The sequence below is a fragment of the Thermobia domestica genome, chromosome 9, assembly GCF_964235325.1.
Source record: "Thermobia domestica chromosome 9, izTheDome1.hap1.1, whole genome shotgun sequence".
Classification (NCBI taxonomy): domain Eukaryota; kingdom Metazoa; phylum Arthropoda; class Insecta; order Zygentoma; family Lepismatidae; genus Thermobia; species Thermobia domestica.
In genome coordinates this window covers 82,031,509-82,052,408 of record NC_137462.1, presented here as the reverse complement: position 1 = coordinate 82,052,408, position 20,900 = coordinate 82,031,509, and the positions used below count along the sequence as shown (strand labels likewise).

At 35.7% G+C, this 20,900-nt stretch overlaps 1 protein-coding gene across 1 annotated transcript in view; it reads right to left on the bottom strand.

Annotated features, from left to right (window-relative positions):
- LOC145694786 (metabotropic glutamate receptor 3-like) overlaps positions 1-20,900 on the bottom strand; it is a 393,182-nt gene that overhangs the window by 61,543 nt on the left and 310,739 nt on the right. Inside the window, exon 5 of the mRNA XM_081771423.1 lies at positions 4,227-5,723. Coding sequence (XP_081627549.1) covers positions 4,227-5,616 — 1,390 coding nt within the window. The 5' untranslated portion in view covers positions 5,617-5,723. The remainder of the gene's footprint in view (positions 1-4,226; positions 5,724-20,900) is intronic.

Here is a 20,900-nt window from a genome sequence, read left to right as displayed (position 1 = left end):
AGAGAATTGTATCTTAGTCATTTTTGCGAGAAGAATAAGTAGAATAACATCAAAATTTGTGATGAAATTAGAAGATATAGCTATTCTTCTTACAGAATCTGGTAGAATTCCTAAACAGATTATTACGAACGCAAGAAAACATCTAAAAGGACAAAACCAAGGAAAATTCTGACAGAACGGACAACATTCAAGGGACAGAATTATAGACACAACCTAATAAAAGGATTATTATTTTTTTCCTCAACATTCATCAAAAACATCATCAAAAAAAATGTTGATCAATATTTCAGAATTAAAATAAGTAAATATTTATACAACACTCAAAAAACTCTATATGCTACCTAGCGTAAGGATGAAAGTCTTCAAAAAATCAAATAACATCGCAATTACTTTTCGTAATGAAAATGAATGGCCGTACAGTAATATGTTGAACGTATTTCAAGTGTAATATATGTATAATAAATAGAAGTACCCAGAATTTTTCATAGGGGTGAGTGTGAAAGTAACCAAAGCCAATCTACCCTTTTATTATATTGGTTTTATTGGGTTTTCATTATTTAAGAAAAAGTTATTTCAGCAAATTGAAAAATTACAGATAACATTTTAGAATACAATGACAGTTGAAGGGAAAAATAATCATACAGGAGGTGCACTGGTACATCCAATATATACTCCTATGATTCTGTTCCTTGTATTTTTTTCCATCTCGTCAGAATTTTCCTTGGATTTTGTCTCCGCCTTCGTTATTTCAGTCATTATATACATAAGTTCCAATCTGCATAAAAAGAGCTAGGAATCAAGCATTTCGGTGCTGCATTTCCCTGAGAGATCCCTCCCCGCATAAAATTCCCTGTCTCCAAAGATTAGGCAGAACGGGAAGTAGGCAGAACGGGAAGTAGGCAGAACGGGAATTCCCATTCTGCCTAAAGATAGTTCATTCAAAATATTTTCTACAAAGTGCTGGAGGGTCTTTAGGCAGAACGGGAATGAATTGATCTATCACTGAGCTGCAGTACACCTCTCAAAATTATTCCCGATAACGAAGCAGAGAAAAAATCAATGTAATTACTATAAGCTATAATAATTTTAGATATACACGTAATTAACATTTTTATTTAAATAATAAAACTGAATTGGGTTTATTACGAATTGAAGATATTAAAAGACAAATGTAAGTAATTTAGCCGTAAAATCAATCAACCAATTAATATCCAACAACATAGTACAACACAAGAACAAGTATATTAAAAAAAAGATTTAAAAATAACAATGCACAGTTGCCAAAAATGTATGAGTGGTGGTTTAACCCAGTGGTTCCCAATCAGTGTGTTGCTAAATGTTTTAAATCAAAAAATTATGAAGCACCTAATAATTAGTTAAAATCAATTTTGGGAGATTTTACCAGCTAATACCCCCAGCAATGCTCTGTAGTAGGCTACATAAACATATAATTTAGTGTCGTGATGTCGTGGGGGTACAGTAAGGTTTACTATCAGTCAGAAAAGTCTGAAAACTACTGGTATAACTGATACTTTTAAGATGATGCCAGTTAATAGATGGCTATTATTCAATAGTAATGCTGACGTACTTTTAAGACAGTGATAGTTAATATATAACTGTTATTCAATAGTAATGCTGACGTACTTTTAAGACGGTGATAGTTAATAGATAACTGTTATTCAATAGTAATGCTGACGTACTTTTAAGATGGTGATAGTTAATAGATAACTGTTATTCAATAGTAATGCTGACGTACTTTTAAGACGGTGATAGTTAATAGATAACTGCTATTCAATAGTAATGCTGACGTACTTTTAAGACTGTGATAGTTAATAGATGAAAATTATTACATAGTAATGCTGACGTACTTTTAAGACAGTGATAGTTAATAGATAACTGTTATTCAATAATAATGCTGACGTATTTTTAAGACGGTGATAGTTAATAGATAACTGCTATTCAATAGTAATGCTGACGTAGGTTTAAGACGGTGACAGTTTATAGATAACTATTCAATAGTAATGCTGACGTACATTCTTAGAAATGCTGATGTGACATCCAGTCACTTGTAAGGCTTGGAGGATTTCACCTTCTGAAGGGCCACCGACACCGACACCACAAACTTAAAATGTGATGTACAAAATCATATTAGAAAATACTAACCACCAGTTTACATTGTCTTCCGTTAAAACAAATAAATAAGCAACAAAAACAAATACTTCATTACCTTATTTAATATTCTCTTTTTCGTGGATAAAAGTATTTGAAAATCAGAACTTGAGATAGCACGTCTACGTAGGGTGTTAATCAATGCAAGCGAAAGTAAAGAATTTAACCCACTTTTTAAATTGTCATTCATGTTTGACTCTTTTTATTTGTTCGTTAATATATATTTCGTGCTAGTAACATCTGACATTGTAACCGTTAGTTATATTTTTCTCGCTTTAAACAATGATACTCTGATGATCTACCTTTATTACATTATTTTGTATGATACATTCAAGAAGGGTTCAGTGGTTCAGTGGTAGGGCGCTTGATGCGAGAGGTCCATGGTTTGACCGCAGGCCATGCAGGCCCGTATTCACAGGAGAGCACGGGAGTCAGTCCCCCTAAATTTTTATTGCCCCCTAAAATTTTCACGGTAGGCTTGCAAATGAACTATCATATGGTTAGATCGGGCCCCCTCTAATTACTACCGGGCCCCCTAGATTTTTGGTCTGGCTACGGACCTGAGGCCATGCGAGAAGTGGTGGACAACACAGTGTGCGTGGGTTTTCTCAGATTTCTCAGTTTCTTCCTACATTCTCATTTCACCATTTTTTTTTACATCACTTCCATTAAACAATTATCTCCTTCAGCCTGAAAGGCGTAATTGTAGAACATTAAATGCGAATTTCATTTCTTTTTTTCCATTTCAATTATACGTATATCAAACATACTAACTTACACCGGATAAATGTCGTAATGATTGTGGATATTTGTTAATATTTATAAGGACAAGGTCTATAATCAAGAAATTGATGTGAAAGGTTTATCCTCAGGCCAATACATAAGCACGGCACCCGATCCATCAAGTATATATCCGCTGCTAGTTACAGGTCTATTAATATGCTTTGTCAATGATCGAATACCACATTGTTTTTTATTTCAACAAGTATATGCTGTAATTTCGTCTAAATTAGATTTCCAATTAAAGACTTACACAATAAGTTACTCCTTTTCCACTTGTGTTAAGTGTATTCTCAGTAATATTTTATTTACATAAAAAATAATAGAACCAAAGTAGTGAAAGAAAAGTAAGGATAACATAATGTATGTACAGGGAAGCTTGCTTCAGTACCAGATAAATCACATTTTGGCTGCTCCTGTGGTGAGCGACCAGAGCTTTCACCTTACCGTCCTTCCATCTATGAATTCTTGTGTGTGTGAACCTTTATTTGTAAGGATCAATTAGGCAAGAATTGGTATGAATACTATTTATGCCCTAGTTAACTGGTTTTCCAATTATGATTGAGATTTTTCAAAATTAATGGCCAAATTTGACCATGACCAAAAGAGGAAACCAGTGTAAAATTTTAAGTCTATTTCTAAAGAACGGCTTCGTCAGCTTCAATCACTTTGACATGAAGGTAATTGGTAGGTTACAAAGATGGCTTATCACATTCGGTAGAGATTATTCAAGGCATTGTCACGATCAGTGGTAAAATGTCAAATCGCCTTGACATCAAGTTTATGTTATAATTTCAGTGAATTCCTGTCTGCATTTGTGCGTACTTTTGATATTTCTTTGGTATTTAAAATATTGTGCCTAGTAAATTGGAGACATATTTTTAAAGATTATAATTTATAATTACTTTGAAAAAATCATAAATACACTATTAATAATCATTATTTTCCTATTACCTTAGTACTAAATATATCTTGATCATTAATTATTTCTCCTGTTCCAATATATTAATACTGATCTTTCATAAGTCACAAGCAAGTTCCCCTATACACATTTCGTTAGACAGAAAGTAATAAAGAATAATATGTACATATTAAACAAATATTATTTTTTTTTACACAAAACGTATTTTTTAAAAAATCTTTTATTTACAGTAATCATAAAATATAAAGATTTGTGAGTAATTTCAGAAATGAAAAAGGCATGTCACAGATTTTGATAGTCACAGTACGACTTTAGAAAGAAGTAAAAAAAAATGTATTTAAAACAATTATCTTACCTCCAAGAGATGTCTTATATATTGGGCTGGAACTACCCTCTCTGAACATTGGCTTCACTGGTTTGAAGTGGAAGAAACTCGGTGAGTATCCTGAAGGACTGAGAGAGCTGAACCTCTCCTCTCTGTCTTCAACGTAAAGACCTTCCTTGCCCATGGCAGCCAACTGTCGCCCCTTTGGCATGAACATCACCAAGAAAATCACGGCTGAATTGACCACAAGGCCAAAAGCTAGACAAGCATCCTGGTGTTGCTGGGGAACCACTAAACCAGAGAGTACCCAGATCAGCCAAATAGGGATAGTACACCCAATGGCCAGTCCAATATAAGTAGCTTCCCGATAATTGTCTCTGATTCCTCTTGATTTCACTGCCAATATGGCCACAAATAAAATGAGGAAAACAATATAAAGTAATGCTAAAAGCATGTCCTGATACGGTGTTTGGCAGCTGGGAGTAAATATTTCTTCCGCTGAGAGTATTTCTTCAAGATTTCCAGCGGTCACTACTAGTCCACCAACACCTAACCGAGCTTTAGATCCTCCTGGCACTGGTACAAGGTCCACGGTTGGTGGTTTATTGATCAGCCATTGAACACCAACTGCAACTTGAATTAACACAGAGAAAAGCAAAAGAAGTGACTGATACGGCGCGGGAAGATAGACTCCTCCGTTTAAACTGATAAGAAAGACACATTTCACCAAAAGAGTTGCGAACACTAAAGCGTATGAGAACCCAACACCGAACCTTACAGCAGTACATGTAATGATTGTAGGATTTACAGAGTAAACGACACCCAATGCGGGACACAAGAAAAGCCCCAAAAGAAGCATCTGCCCCAAGAAGAGGTGTCTTCTACTCGGACTTGTCCTTGACGCTTTGCAAATGACGAACACTTCAAACATCACCATTACAAACATACAAATGCAAGATAGCACTAATAATGGTATCACCCAAACTTCTTGCCTCAAAAAGCTAGAACCTGAGTTATTTATTGTTCTATTGAAGCTTCCTATTGGTTTAGGTCCGATCACAATTGTTTCACAACTCGAGGAACCTTTAGGACAAGGTCCTTTAGGCACTAGAGCACCTCCACCAGGCTGAGGTTTAGACGTTGTTCTATCTGGGATTAAGAAAAACTCTGTACTCATTTCCAGGGCTGACGGAGACAATATTGTACTGTTCCGATGATATTTTAAGAAATAACGAATGCTTTGACTGCTCAACTTCTTTCCAGGTGAACTTCCAGCTGTTATGTTTCGGAGAGTTTGTTTCTGAGAAAGGGAAGATCCCTGGAGCTGCTCTTGACCGAGTGCTGAGGTGGTAAGCAACAAAAGAATCACACAACATTGTTGCAGCGTTCTTGTTGTACCTATACCTGTTCTGTTTTTCATGACTGACTATGGTAGAGGGGAGATGGTAAATTTCTTGTAGTGATGGAAATTTGTCAGAAGTGCAATTCAGATACTGCCAGAGAAAAATAACGCTGCCGTGGCAGCACCTGAAAATAAAGAAAAAAAGAAAACATTTAGTATGAATTTGTACATCAAAAATATTTTGATGAAATAAATGATATTTAATTTATAGACTATATTGAACAACATCTACTGAGAATGGTTTTATAATGTAAGTGATGTACGTACAGTATACATACTATAAATTTAAATTAGAAATTAATATGTTCCCTGTATAAAAGAAGGTGAACTAAAAATGCATTTACTTATTAGTAACTTCCAAGTATACTCCCAAGAGTATCAAATGTCTCTTAAAAAAAAAAGTTTTACTTTCGCAGAATAGAAATATTGATTAGGATCGTGCAAGTGTGTGTCTTATAAGACTATAAAGATAAGATAGTATGTAGTACAAACATCCGCCCGTCCGTCCGTTACTTCACACGATATAACTTGAACTAAAGCAAATTTTTAATGTTTTTCTTGTTATAGATAGCTAGAGCGATTATCTCGGCCAAGCTTGTTAATGACGTCAATCTTTTAACATTTTCATTAGTAACGGTTACTTACGTCAGTCCGTTACTCCACACAATAACTCTTGAACGAAAGAGATTTTTTAAATTCTATTTTGCAATAGATAACTAGAACCATTATCCTGGCCAAGCTTGTTAATGTAGTCAATCAGTTAACGGAGATTGGGTAACGGGTAATGGTGATTGGGAAACGGGTAATGGTGACTGAGTAACAGGTAACGGTGATTGGGTAACGGGTAACGGTGATAGGGTAACAGGTAATGGTGATTGGGTAACGCGTAACGGTGAATTTAACGATGGCTATCGATATCCCATTTTCTACTATTGAAACAATGGTTTATAACTGTAGAATGTTAGAAGTTACAGATCACGCTATTAGACACTAGCAAACATCCCCCAGCGGTTGACATCTACTGGACGAAATTGAAACTTCTAGGCGTAATTCTCTTTGCGTCTTTAGGAGGCTTTATTTGCTAGTGGAAGGGCGGGAGTAAAAAGAGGAAGGATCAGAAACGATTGCAATAATAAACAATATTAACAATGATAATTTGCATACCGAAAGCAAGAGGTTAATAGGGGATCATAGTATGGGAAGTTTTTATATTGTGAGAGAACCCAATAGGACTGAAATTGCATAATATTCATGACAATTATTGTACATATAGACAAACAGAAATATATTGACAGATATATTTGTGATATGTTCACTCAAGCTCATAAAAAAGGCAGAAATAAGTATTGTCAATGTATCAAAAAGATCACGTAAAAAGTAAATTCGTATATTTTCACTATTGGACTAAGAAATAGAAGTTTATACGAATAGAATTAATCCGATAGGATACAGGGGTAATATAAATATTAGAAAAATAGTTGGACTAAATGTTTACGTACAATTTCAATACAGTATAAGAACTAGCAATGTATGTCCTATACTGGGGCCAATTTCATCTACGAAATATATATAATTTGGATTCTAACATGGATTCTTACATATATATGAATATACTGTCTACTACAGTTTGTCAAAAATATTTTTCTTCCGCACGTCAAGAAAGCAATTAAATTTTATTTACATCAAATATTTTACAATATTCTGTATTATCATGCTCATGTACATGCAGTCTGGATGGAGTGTGTATGCAACTTTATGGACATGTACCGCGAATAAAGCAAGTTTAGGAATTGTGGTTAAACAAAACCGGAAACTTCAGTTTGGGTAGGCAGCGTTGATAGAGGGTAATCTACTTTACACTATCAAACAAACATTCGCAAGTAAGTTAGTCGTTAGATGTGATGATAAAGCCAAACTGTAGGATATTTAAAAAAGAAACTACTAGAGGCTATAAAAGACATTCTTCTGAGTGTTTCTTCTTTTTAAATTAATTTAATCAAGACTCAATCAATGCTAGAAACATACTTAAGATGAGCTATTATTTTATGTAAGATTTTAAAGCACAAACTTTAATGTTATTATAATGTCTTCTCTTTTTAAAGTGAATCTAATCAGCCTTAGAAACTATCTTTCTTTCCAATTAAATTGTTAAAATGACGCATAGCGTAAGCTTTAACTCTGTCACTGAAAGTAAACTAATAAATAAATAGACTATAATGTCTGGCTAGAAAATGTCTTTTCAGACTTGGAAAATCTATATATATAAAAATGAGAGTTACTATGTTTGTAACTTAATAATTCTTGAACCACAAGACCGACCTCGATCAAATTTTCAACATAGATGAGGTTCAGGCCTAGGATGGTTTTTATCGTTTCACTTTGACGGTGCAACTTTGGAGAGGGAAGAGGAGATATCTATGAAAATGACCATGACCAAAAATGACCAATATTAGTGTCGAATCCTTAGTTTTCGGGGTAGCTGAGATGAAGAGTAATACCTCCGGTACCCTTTACATCCAAATTCAGCCACGCAACTTGGAGAAGGGGATATATATATTAGGGATGGGCAAAACCGGTTTTTATAAAAACCAAAAACCGGTTTCTATAAAACCGAAACCCGAAAAACCGATATTTCCGTTTTCTCCAAAACCGGTTCGGTTTATATTGTAAAAGCCTTTCTTACAATATATATATAAACTGCATGGATCCGGGGCCATAACCACGGAGGGGCACCGGGTACGGATACCCTCCAAAAAATTTCTTAACTCAATATACATTTGCACACTTTCTCAATAAAACTACACTTGTTTAACAGGGAAATGATTAATGTAGCATGAACATTTGATTGTACACTTCATCTGTACTCTTTCTCTTATAAAAACAATCTAGTTCTATCATTTTTATCTGAAAATATAGGTGGAAGTATTTTACAATTACTTATCGTTTTTACAGAAACAGAATAATGCCCGTTCAATCTACATAGACGTATTGAAGCCCCTCAAAGTTTGGGCCCCTCGCAATAAAAATTTCTGGGTGCGCACCTGCACGCATCATTATTTGAATATTGATTCAATTTGGTTTTGGACAAAATGTCGCCATCCATCTCTTGAATTTGATCGAATTGTTGCGAATATCGTCGCTCCCTAGAAAATACATTGGAAAAATACAGGAAATGTGCCGCCATCTATTGCTGATTAGTGATCTTTTTAAACTCACCTTATCATAAGTTTGATTTGCATAATGTTTCGATCGTTTACTTTCTCATTTTTTTTTCTATTTTCACGATTTCTTTCCTGAGTAACAAGCGCAAGTTTTTCAACAGTTCAACAACTTTCTGCTTTGAAGCTATCATTGTGAAAAAAATTGGAAATATCCAATTCATTCCATGAGCTATTTCTTATATTTTCTGCGCTGCACACGCAGCTAAAGCATTCATGGATAAGCTTGTTTTCACTGATTGTATATAAAAGTTCCTATATATGAAATACCAGCGTCAATTCCCCGCTTTTGCTGGGTTAAAATAATAAAAAAAAATTAGTAATAATGTTCCGTTAGTCACTTTTTACTACTGTTGAAAGCTATCTGAAGACGGTTTTTTTTTGTCTTAAAAATTAAATATTACTATTGTGGGGTGAATTAGGATTTAAACGGCATCGGAAGTGTCACTATTTATCTTAGCGACACTGAAAACTATGAATTCGGCACTAATATCTGTCATTTTCGATCATTATATATATATATATATATATATATATATATATATATATATATATATATATATATATATATATATATATTAGTGGTGGGCACAAAAACCGGGTTTTCGGTTTTTAGAAAAACCGAAACCGGTTTTTGAAAATTTTCAAAAAAACGCTTTCGGTTTTCTTGAAAACCGGTTTCGGTTTCTTGAAAACCGGTTTCGGTTTTCTTCGAAACCGGTTCGGTTTTCTTCAAAACCGGTTCGGTTTTCTCCGAAACCGGTTATTGGATTTCTCCATGCCCCGGATCCATGCAGTTTATATATATTTATGTATATATATATATATATATATCATTTCTTTCATTGTTGAGTGAGTTTCATTATTTGAAGTAAGTTTTACAAGAGTATAATTAAATGCTCTCAACAATGAAATAAAAAAAAATAATTAAAAAGAGTACGAATTATTTTCTGATTATTATTTTATTCAACTTGTCTTGGGACATAGTTTGCATATCTATCGCTTGAGCTCAATCGTGACTAAGCGGTTAGCGTACACGCCTTCGGCGTGGAAGACTTGGGTTCCGATTCCCAGCGGGAGCTTATATGGTTCGGATCGCAGGTTCAGCAATAGGTCCACGTCTGATATAGCCGCGCTGCTGAAATGGATGCTAAACTCAAAATCAAATCAAAAATCAAAATACCTATCTCTCGAATTTGATTCAATTATCTTGAATATTGTAGTTTCTTACAATATACATTAAAAAGGTAGGGGAAACATGCTATTGTCTATTGGCTATAGTCGAGCCTTTACCCTTACCTTAAGATTTTTTATAACTTTTAAAATCAGTATTATTTTTAGGAAAAGGGCAGAACATTTATGTGCTGGTTGCTTTAAGTATATTTAGTCACATCGCTTCACTAGTCAATTGGAAAACACTTTTGGAGACAATACATTAATGTCAATAGTAGCATTTGTCATACACAATCCCAAAACAAAAGCTTCTGTAGGATTAAAAAAAAATCTTACTTAAAATGTAAGGAAAAACTCATCTGAATCACTATCTGTCGAATAAATACAGAAAAACACACACTCACAAACACGATATAAAATATATATAAAAGAAACGTAAATCACTAAGTGAAGGTCATTTTGTTGCTACACTTTTGGTGAAGTAATTCACTTTTCATTTCCGTACACCACACAATGACCTACCGACCTATTCGGCGGGGAGCCTGAACACGCTGTACTCTTCTTGTAGACGTAACATTGTAAAGTCGTGGAAGACGCCAAAACCAAAATACGTGCCAATCGTTTAAGCCCCAAGTCTTGTGTCGCCTAACAGAAGTATACGCCACAAAGTAAGTGTTGCTTGCTGGTGGTGGAGAGAGTACCTCCTACACAGTACACTCTGTGCACAGTAATTGAAGCACGTTGTCAATGATAACATTCACAGAGCCATCACAAAAGGGGACCGTGTGAGGAGACAGTTCTAGTAACAGAATTTCAATTGGTGCTTCTCGGATTTTCCCATGCAGGCATCATCTTTTTCCACCCGTTTTATTCTTTCTTCAACTTCTTTTTTTTCTAGGCCATGTTCTGTATATACCACTGTCACATACAGTTTGGTTTAAGAGAATGTCGATGAGCTGAATAAATATTTCTTCCTCTTCTTCGTAATCTTTTGTTTTTTTTCTCACAACATTACAATTCTATAACATCTTCCTTTTTATTCTTTATTCCTCTCGTAATGCTGTTGCTCAATCAGTAGGCCGCGTACTTGCTTACTTCGTAACAGCAACTCCCCACTTCATACGAATCTCTATTCTCAGGAAAAAAAGAAGAAAGAAGATTATGGTTTTTCAAGGTGAATTAGGTGAGGCTTAAAATCCGAGGATTTCCGCGATACACCACTTGTTGAGATAAAGATCTCGTGAACATGAAGGTTAGAACTCGTTATCTCATAATGAGTAAGAATTTTAAGATATTCACTTACTGTTCTTCCTTTAGAACAAAATATTGAAAATAAATTTTGTTTGAAACCAAACCAACTGCATACAGATATTAACATGATATACAATTTTTTTTTGTATGTGGGACTGTGCTGAAGATTCTATTTAAGTAATTTGTCTACTTTGGCTGTTTTCTTACATGTTTATTTTATAAATCTCATACTATCACACTTTCTTTCAGAAAATGTCCCGGGAGACAAAATCAAAATGTGAGGGAGCTCCTGTGGAATATATATATATATATATATATATATATATATATATATACAGTGGCGGATACAAGGGGGGCTATAGGGGCTATAGCCCCCCTTGACGCTCAGGTATACACTGGATAAAATGGACTTCAATCCTGCTTTACACTGGATAAAACGGCAAAATATGGTTTAGCCCCTCCCTTGATCATATCCTGGATCCGCCCCTATATATATATATATATATATATATATATATATATATATATATATATATATATATATATATCTTATATATAAAAGAGAACGCACAAATCCTTTGTTCCCTCATCACGCTAATACGGCTGAACCAATTTCTTTCATTTTTGGGGGGTTATTAGGATTTGGACCCTAGATGGTTTTTATCATATCACTTTAATTTTCAATTACCAGTGTCTTGAGATAATTGACCATTCAAGTGTCCATAACGTACAAATTCTTTGTTAGTTCATCATAGGTAAAAATAAACGTATTTATATGCAACCCGCATGACCGTGTCACTCGGCGGGTTAACATAAATGACAGGCGATATAATGTTAACATTTACTGCAATCTACTATGGTTTTTATCATATCACTTGAAAGCGAAAAAGTAAAAATTATCTAATTAACAAGGTTTATTGCGTTCCGGGGTGACCCCAGCGAAGCGGGGTGAACGCTGCTAGTATATATATATATATAAGGTTGCCAGGCGTCCTATTTTACCTCTCAGATTTTCTTATCCAAGCTCTAAATGTAGTCCGTTATATATATCCTGATCCTGAGACGAATATTCGGACCCAAGGGGAACTTGAATGGGGAATGGCGGAAACTTCATAACGAGGAACTACATAATTTATACGGTTTACCCAACATTGTTAGGGTCGTCAAGTCTAGGAGGCTTAGGTGGGCGAGTCATGTAGCTAGAATGAAAGAAAGTAGAAACGCTTTCAAAGTCTTGACTGGAAGACCAATCGGAAAACGACCATTAGGAAGACCTAGGCGCAGATGGGAGGACAATATTAAGGTGGATCTCGCAGAGATTGGAATAGAAAGTAGAAACTGGATGCAGTTAGCTAAGGATAGAAGTCAGTGGAGAGCTTTTGTGAACGCGGCATTGAAACTCCGGGTTCCATAGGCCATAGAGTTAGTTAGTTAGTTATATATGAAACATCCTCTTTAGGGGGTACAGACAACTGTTTGAACTCCAAGATTCGAAATATATAGGCCTAGCCTATTATTAAGAATAAATCTGATTCGCCAAAACTCCTTCATATAGATAGGGAATGCATAGGTAAACGATAGGTAATAGATAGGTAAACGTATACAATAAAAGACAAATTCTGACCAAACCATATATTAACTAATAAATAATAGCATTGCAGTTTCGGCAAAGTCTCTTTGTTGAAACTGTAACGCTATTATTTATTACATAGTACATGGTTTGATCAAAATTTGTCTTTTATTATATACAAGAAGTTCCAAAGCTAAAATGAGTGGTATTCAGATAGGTAAATATATGCGAATATCGCCACCAATTCGAAATATTCGAATTCACTCATTTTCAACAACAACAAATATACAACAGACTAGAACCTTGTTCTAAAATGACCACCAGCTGAATGTTCAGTATTAGAAAGCAGGTACAATTTATTAATACTGTTCTTCACAGTAAATAAAATGGCGATAGTACAAGCATTTGAAGATAATATCGCCACTTACAAATCAAGAATTTACAAAATAGCAATAAAACATTTCAGAAGTAGGTTTTCAACCTAATATTAGACATCATCATTAGAAATACAATAATAATAATAATAATAATAATAATAATAATAATAATAATAATAATAATAATAATAATAATAATAATAATAATAATAATAATGTTTGCAGCACATAACAGTACACAATAAGCCATTAGCTTTCAGAAATGAAAGAGACTACAGGGAGGAAAGGAGAAATGTCACTTTTTGCTCGAAATTGAGTTATGGATATCAGTGTGTGTGCGTTTAAAGTAGAATCTCATATCCTAATATCATGGAGAAATATTACATTCTTTGATTATGATCAATAGTTTCTTGGTTTTGCTATATACTACGTAGTTTCAAGGTCAATTTTCTCAGAATAAAGACAAGTTGACCTATCATCTTACTTCCCTGTAGTCTTCAAGTGTCTTCAGTAAGTACTAAAATAATAAATACTAAAACAAATATCTGTGGGTTCATCTAACGCAGATGTATTGTCAAAAAACTATTTATCGTCTAACAATGCACAACCATATTTATACTTCCGGCAGAGTTCAGCTACTAGTACACACCTGACACACAGTTTTCATGAAACCACACACTGCATTCTGCACATAAAATCCCCGATCTTCTGTCTTTTTGTTGGTAATTAAACTCTCCACAATCACCACAAAAATGGTCTTTCTGATGGTGTTTCTTCTTTGTAATAGGCTGATTTTGATTTACACGTAACTTTGGTTAACGAACACCTCTTTCGAGATGTCTGGATGGCCCAGCTGTATTTAATTCCATCTCTCTGATTTTCTTTGAAGTTTGTGGTTTACCTTTGGAAGATCCTCTAAATTTTACCAGCAATTCCCTTTCAGAATAACTGCTTTTCCGTGAAATTATTTTCCTAGAGCTGAATCTTTTGTATTGGCAAAATATCTGTCACATTCCTTTGCTATAAGAAGCTACTCGGGAGTTTGTATTGATCTCTGTTGTTCATCATGATGTTTTGTATCCTGAGCTGGGGACGTATCTGTCGAACACTACGTTTGTCTTCCTGCGAAGTGGAATCTGAAGGTTCTTTATTAGCTTCAGGCTTGCGTACATCTGATATCTTGGAGATTAACCTAGGACCAAACGCTGACTTTGGTAACACGTTTGGTAAGTTTTCATTGCAATTTTCAATCATGAATATATTTATTCTTTTTTTCTGTTATTCTTAATAAGTTGTTCCATGTTCAAATTTGAGAATAATGAACCGGTGATGTACAAATGCCGGTGTTCGATGTGTTCTTTACGCTAGCGAGAACGTGACACATTATTAACCAGAGAATTCACAGTTCAGTAGTGATTGCATGTTTACACGGCGTATGTCTGCACAGTCAAATAATGTCTCATCCCAATAGGTTTCCGCTGTTGATCGCAGAAGAATTGAAGCATATCACGACTGAGGATTATACTTTCGAGATACAGGCATCTGTGTTGAATAGAATGCAGATAAAGTGGTGAGAATTGATGGACCCAGGAATGACAACAAAAAGCAGAATTTCAACGGTGGCTTCACACCACGGACCGCAATGACAGTCTTTTGTGGACATGGCAATCGTGGATCGGAAAGTCTGATCCCTAACACTGGCACAGAAATTCGAGGGTATTCCGCAGCGACTATCTTCCTCACGAACAGTTTGACGTCCTCTAGCAGGACGGAGCATTTTTATAGGGCTCCCATTATTGTTAAGAACCACAATTTGACTGTACAGCATACGTGTATGATGGGGTTGAAATTGTGCTGTAAACGTCGCACTTGGAAGTCAAAGACAAACATTTCTTGGACTAATCCTGTTCAATCTGGCGTTGGCTGCGTTCCGTATGCCCTGACAAGCGACTGAGTGACATAGTGCTATTATATTTCGGGACCGTTATTCTATTGCTTACTGACGAGTATTCGATCATCCAACGGCACATTGACGAGGTGTTTGACTTGGTTGTGGCCCCTTCACTGCAAAAGAACATTTTTCAACAGAATAACGCGCGATTGCGTGTATCACACAAAGTCATACGCTTTCTGAATGGACACAATCCCCTACTGCTCCTTTGGCCCAAATATTCAGCCGATCTTTCGTCGATTAAACTCGTTTCCTCAATGATTGTACAACGCCTCGCGTCCAAAACCTCTCTCATCTACAGTTGATGAGCTTTTCCAACGTGTCGCAGATTTTTGGCTTGCGGACATTCAAGGTCTCATTCCCATTATCCCCCGTTGTGGTCTATGGTAGCCCTACGTACTAATGGCTTTTGGACTTTCTACTAGACGTAAGGTTGTCAACTGATCGGTAATTTTGTAAAGTTCATCTGTATATTTCGAAGTTTAAAATATAATTATTCTTAATCTGTTTTGAGGATTATGATTGGATGCAGGTAATTCTATTTTTCAGAGTTGGCAACCCCAACTGCACTCCGGCAGCGCTGTTACATATCAAAGAGAGCAATAAGTCGATCCAATCCATACTTGTGCCGTTACGCTGTCTGTGGAACATTTGGGTTGTCAGTTGTTCTCCTTGGTGTTTCATTTTTAATATCCAGCAGTGTATGAGTATTTGTATTCAGTACCTCCATTGCATCTAATTACATTTATTGTTACCAATAAGAGATATTTACGCCTGTGAAGAAAATACAAAGTAAGAAAGAAAATATTAAACTGACAAATCCTATAACTCGCTCTAGCTAATATAGTACTTTTTCTCCTTTCTGTTTTCCAAAATAGGCTCAAGATTTTATTTAGAGAGCATGAGTACAAGAATAAAATATGAAAGAGCAATTATTCGAGTTATACCAATTGTTACGATAACAATGTCTTTTTCACACATATAAAAAACGATAACAAAGTGGGAAAAGTATTAATCATATTCTCTTCGTTCTTCCTTACGAAAGGAGGTAATTCGTTATGTAGACCAGGTAAAAAACCGGATGTTATTGTAGTTATTATGTGAAGTAGAGCTCATTTTCACGCATCTTCATTGCCTCTGCAAAACGAAGGAAATTACCAACCTCCAAGAATAAGAGGAACGATTCTTTTCTTTTGTTTTGTATGTTTTATTTGTCCCAGAAGTCTGTATCGTCAGAACTAACGTAAGTGGAGGCGGATCAAAAAGAGTGGAGTATTATCCATGACAGTGACGACGCTAGAGGAAAACAAGGGATCGGGCGCTCTCGGTGGTATCGTCCGCGCCACTTCACTGTCCCCCAGACATGCTGTACTGTAATGTACGTTAAGTAATACAAAACTATTAGTTTCGGAATAGAAGCCTAAAAATGCCTTTACCCGTCCGATTGTCGTCCCAAGAAATTAAAGCGTCGTCGTCGCTGATCCGTGATATAGCATCTTACTATTTCCACACATCTTGTTCTCAGGTCCACAGCCAGAGCACTAAGGTAGGGGAATAACTTTGGAAGGGGTTTACTTGAGTTCATTTTATATTTTTGACTGCTTACTTTTTGGCACTGTATTTATATATATATAAGCAACTGAACGTTTCAGGGGGTTCTAGCTAAGGCCTTGTTGACAATAAAAAGTCAAAGTGAATTTTGTTCCGCATAAGATACATTTAGTATTTCAATAACTTTTTAGAGCTCCTTCGTGGCTAAGCGGTTAGCGTACGCGCCTTTGGCGTGGGAAACCCGGGTTCGATTACCGGCGGGAGCTTATATGGTTCGGATTCCACGTTAATCAGTAGGTCCACGTCTCATATAGCCTCGCTGCTGAAAGGGACACTAAACTAAAATCAACTCAACTAAACTCCAATAACTTTTTACTTCCACCTTTTTTTTTTTTTTTTTTTTTTTTTTTTTTTTTTTTTTTTTTACTACTTCGTTCCTATAAACAAACAGAACGATTTGTTTTTCCATAGCGCTTCGGATTGGGACTATTCTTAGCAATACCCCCAATAGAAATGAAGCCAAGCTAAGCCAAGCCAAGTCAAGCCAAGTAGAAATGAAAAACGTATCCTAAGATGGGAAGGGACTTAAGGAGATGAAACTCGGCATATAAATTCATTAAAAACAAGTGGACATGTGTTCTAGTGCTTTCGATAATTTCGCTTCTAAAGAGAAAAGAAGCACAATTTCAAAATTGTAGTTTTCTATTTGCTTTATGCCTTCTGTATAACCAATAATGCGCAGATACGAGGCGCGTTCAGAAAGTAATCTTCTCTAGAACAATAATCTTCTCTAGTATTCCGATATCATCAGTCAACCACCTGGGGGTGGAACCAGTGTTAGTTGTTTTGGCACTTACTTGTTGTTGATTGTTGTTGATTTTAGTTTAGCGTCCCTTTCAGCAGCGAGGCTATATGAGACGTGGACCTACTGATTAACGTGGAATCCGAACCACATGAGCTCCCGCCGGGAATCGAACCCGGGTCTCCCACGCCAAATGGCACTTACTTGCCACACAATTTCTTGATACCCGGTTGAGTCACATTATCGTGAAGCGTTAGTTCTCCAGAATGTGCTACCACTCACGTTTACAATGTCCTTTGTCACGAGAGATGGCCACTCACTTAGCAACTCAACAGCCAGTTTGCACAGATTCCCCAATCGCTGTTGCACGAAATTGTCACGACACACCTGGGTATCAAGAGATTGTGTGGCAGATAGGTACTCAAGCAACTCATACTAGTTCCACTCTCAGGTGGCTGACTTCGACGACATCAGAAAACCACTGTTTATCCCAGGGCGTGACAAGTGTCTTAATTCTGGTAGTGAATATTTTGAAGAGTAGTGTGACTTATTTTGTATTTTTGGCAATAAAAGTTTCAAGGTCAATGTGTCTTTGCGTTTACCGTCTTAGGGAAACTTACTTTCCGGACGTGCTTCGTATTAAAACATTTTATCTTTAACGTTAGGCCCACTCTGAGTCTCTACTAACAAGATCTGGTCATGACAATTTCAAAAACTATTACACATTACATACTACAATTTTAAACAAATGTTTCAATGACTAAATTCAAGAAATTGATTGTTCAGTTTTATGGATATTCTGTTTTTTTGTTTTGTTTTGTAGTTAGCTTCTTTCCACTAAATTTCAACACAATGCAACAAGGCTTGTTGCTGGTCGCACGGACGACAAGAAACAAATTGATTTTCTCTCAACTTCCTGATAGGAATAAGGGCAGGACGGATTTCTCCATTAACGCAGAAGATGGTCTGAATTATTTCCTCCTCTTCTTTTTTTTTTTAAATCTCTCTCCGGAAAAAAATAAGGCTCTTCTCATGAATCGTGTTCTGTAGCAGGAGTATGCACACGATTCATAGTGACTTTATGGATTTTTATAGCTCTCGTGTATGTTTCTTCTGTTAGTATCAAAGCAAAGTGAACTAATAGGAAGTCAAAGTCCCCAATATATTTAGAAACAAGAGTTCTTGCTGATCCTACTGAAGAATGACAGATTAGGTATCGGAGATAATGATTGTATTGTCATTATTTAACAATCCAACAACCTGAACAGCCAATCTTGCATAGTTGGTACGCAATATAACTATAAGGTTAAAGCTCAAGTTTACTTTTAAGCGTAGTAACTTTATGTAATTTTTGTTCCCATGTTACCACATGCATTGTAGAAATAACAATGGCATCGTTGTTAATGCACGTATGACGTATATGATCAGTCTACTGAACTGTCAAATATCTATTACTCCTTAGCTACTTAAGTATTCTCGAATACTTGTTTTGTCAGGGAATCCAAAAGGCGGGGAATGTCTTTTAAAAGGGGCTAAATTCGTGATTTCTTCCGCCTCCTGTTGACGGAAGGAAATGATAATGAATCGTGACTTGAAGCTCTTTACACAGCATTAGAGGATTCCCTTTAAAACACCACGATAGCGAAAAAGATTTGGTTACAGGAAAGAAAAGAAGTAAAAAAAGAACTCAACAAGGAAAGGTGTGTGGGAAATGCACATACGAACGGAAATGCTCAGAAAGAATGCTAGTTACATGTCATCGGTCTTGTTTTTTTTGCCTATGTATGTGTGAGTGAATGTATAAGAGAATAAGTAACTCCATTTACAAATGCTATGCTTTAACTTCTCTTTTTTTCCCTTCTGTTAGATGCTTCCGCCAGCCATGACCAAGGCCGGAGTTTGACCTCTTCGTATACTTTAAACACACGCAATAGTTCCATGACCTTGGTGCTTTGCCTTATATCCTTATATGTAATACATACATAGATGTATAAATGTTGACGAAATGTACTCACAAGGCTATTAATTATTTGTTCAAACAGTTTCGTGACAAAATACGATTTCATGTCATAAAATTTATTCACATTTATTAGAATGTAAGAATTTCGTGTTTGTCAATCATGAAATTGAGTGATTTTTAGTTTTAAGTAATATTATACTAGACACAATCAAGAATCACAAATATACCAAGGAAATAGTTATTACACGGATATCTGATGTGTAAGCATCATTAGTTCAATTGCTGGTAAGAACAGTGCCATGTAACGATAGTACTTCGTAAATGCAAAATGCTATCCAGGTCACTTTCAAGGTAAATTCTGATTTTCTATTATATGGATGCAGATTACAGTTCTTGTGGCCATGGGCGTAACTAGAGGGGGAGCAGAAGTAGACCGGCTCACTAAAACACCGTTGGACCACAGGTTCAATCTACGGTCATTGAAAGGTTGTTCCAATTCTCAGAAGTAAGGGGCTGTGGCCCACCTAGCAAAATGTTCTAGCTACGCCAAAACTTGTGGGTAATTTTTGGGAGTAAAGAATTACCGGTTAGTGAAATAATAATAATGAATCTACTGCAGGTAGGTTAACGTGAAACGCTCTACTATCATAATCAGGTCCCGAGAAGTGCTGGCCATAAGTCGAGAAATTTCACGAGTCTTGTGGACACAACATTAGTTCAGCCAATTCTTAGATTTCAAACACTATCTTAGTATTGCATGATTAATAGCATCAAATATGTAAATTGCTAAAGTCAGTGTAGGAAGAGCATTGGAGTCCTTCTCGCTGCTCTAACATTAAAATTTGAACTATTACAGTGGTTCAGATTCTACCTTAGACTGTAGTACGTTTCTTATACCCTCAGTGCCGAAAAGGGACGATAAACTCCAACCAATCTACCAATTACTATTACTACTACTACTACTACTACTACTACTACTACTACTACTACTACTACTACTACTACTACTACTACTACTACTAATAATAATAATAATAATAATAATAATAATAATAATAATAATAATAATAATAATAATAATAATAATACTTTGAATCTCATCAGCGTATCATCAGAAGCCTTGAGACACATACAAACGCCTCGCTCGCCTCACATAGATGAAAAAGAAATAAAAAAAATAAAGGTAACAAAAAACTGTCCCAGAACTCTCACATCTAACATACCGAGGCGCAATAGGAAACGAAGGGTCGGAGAGTGATCTGAAATCAAACGAGCCAGACAACTATTTCCAGTGGCTTGTATGGCATTTTTATTGGGACAGAATTTTAATGTTTTTTTTTTCTTTGCTATCTTAGTGTGTTTTTTAAATAAGACTTGTCTTGTCCAAATTTAAATTGGCGGACCTAAAAGAAAATACGAGAGGGAGATATTTTTTAGTAGTGTCGAAGG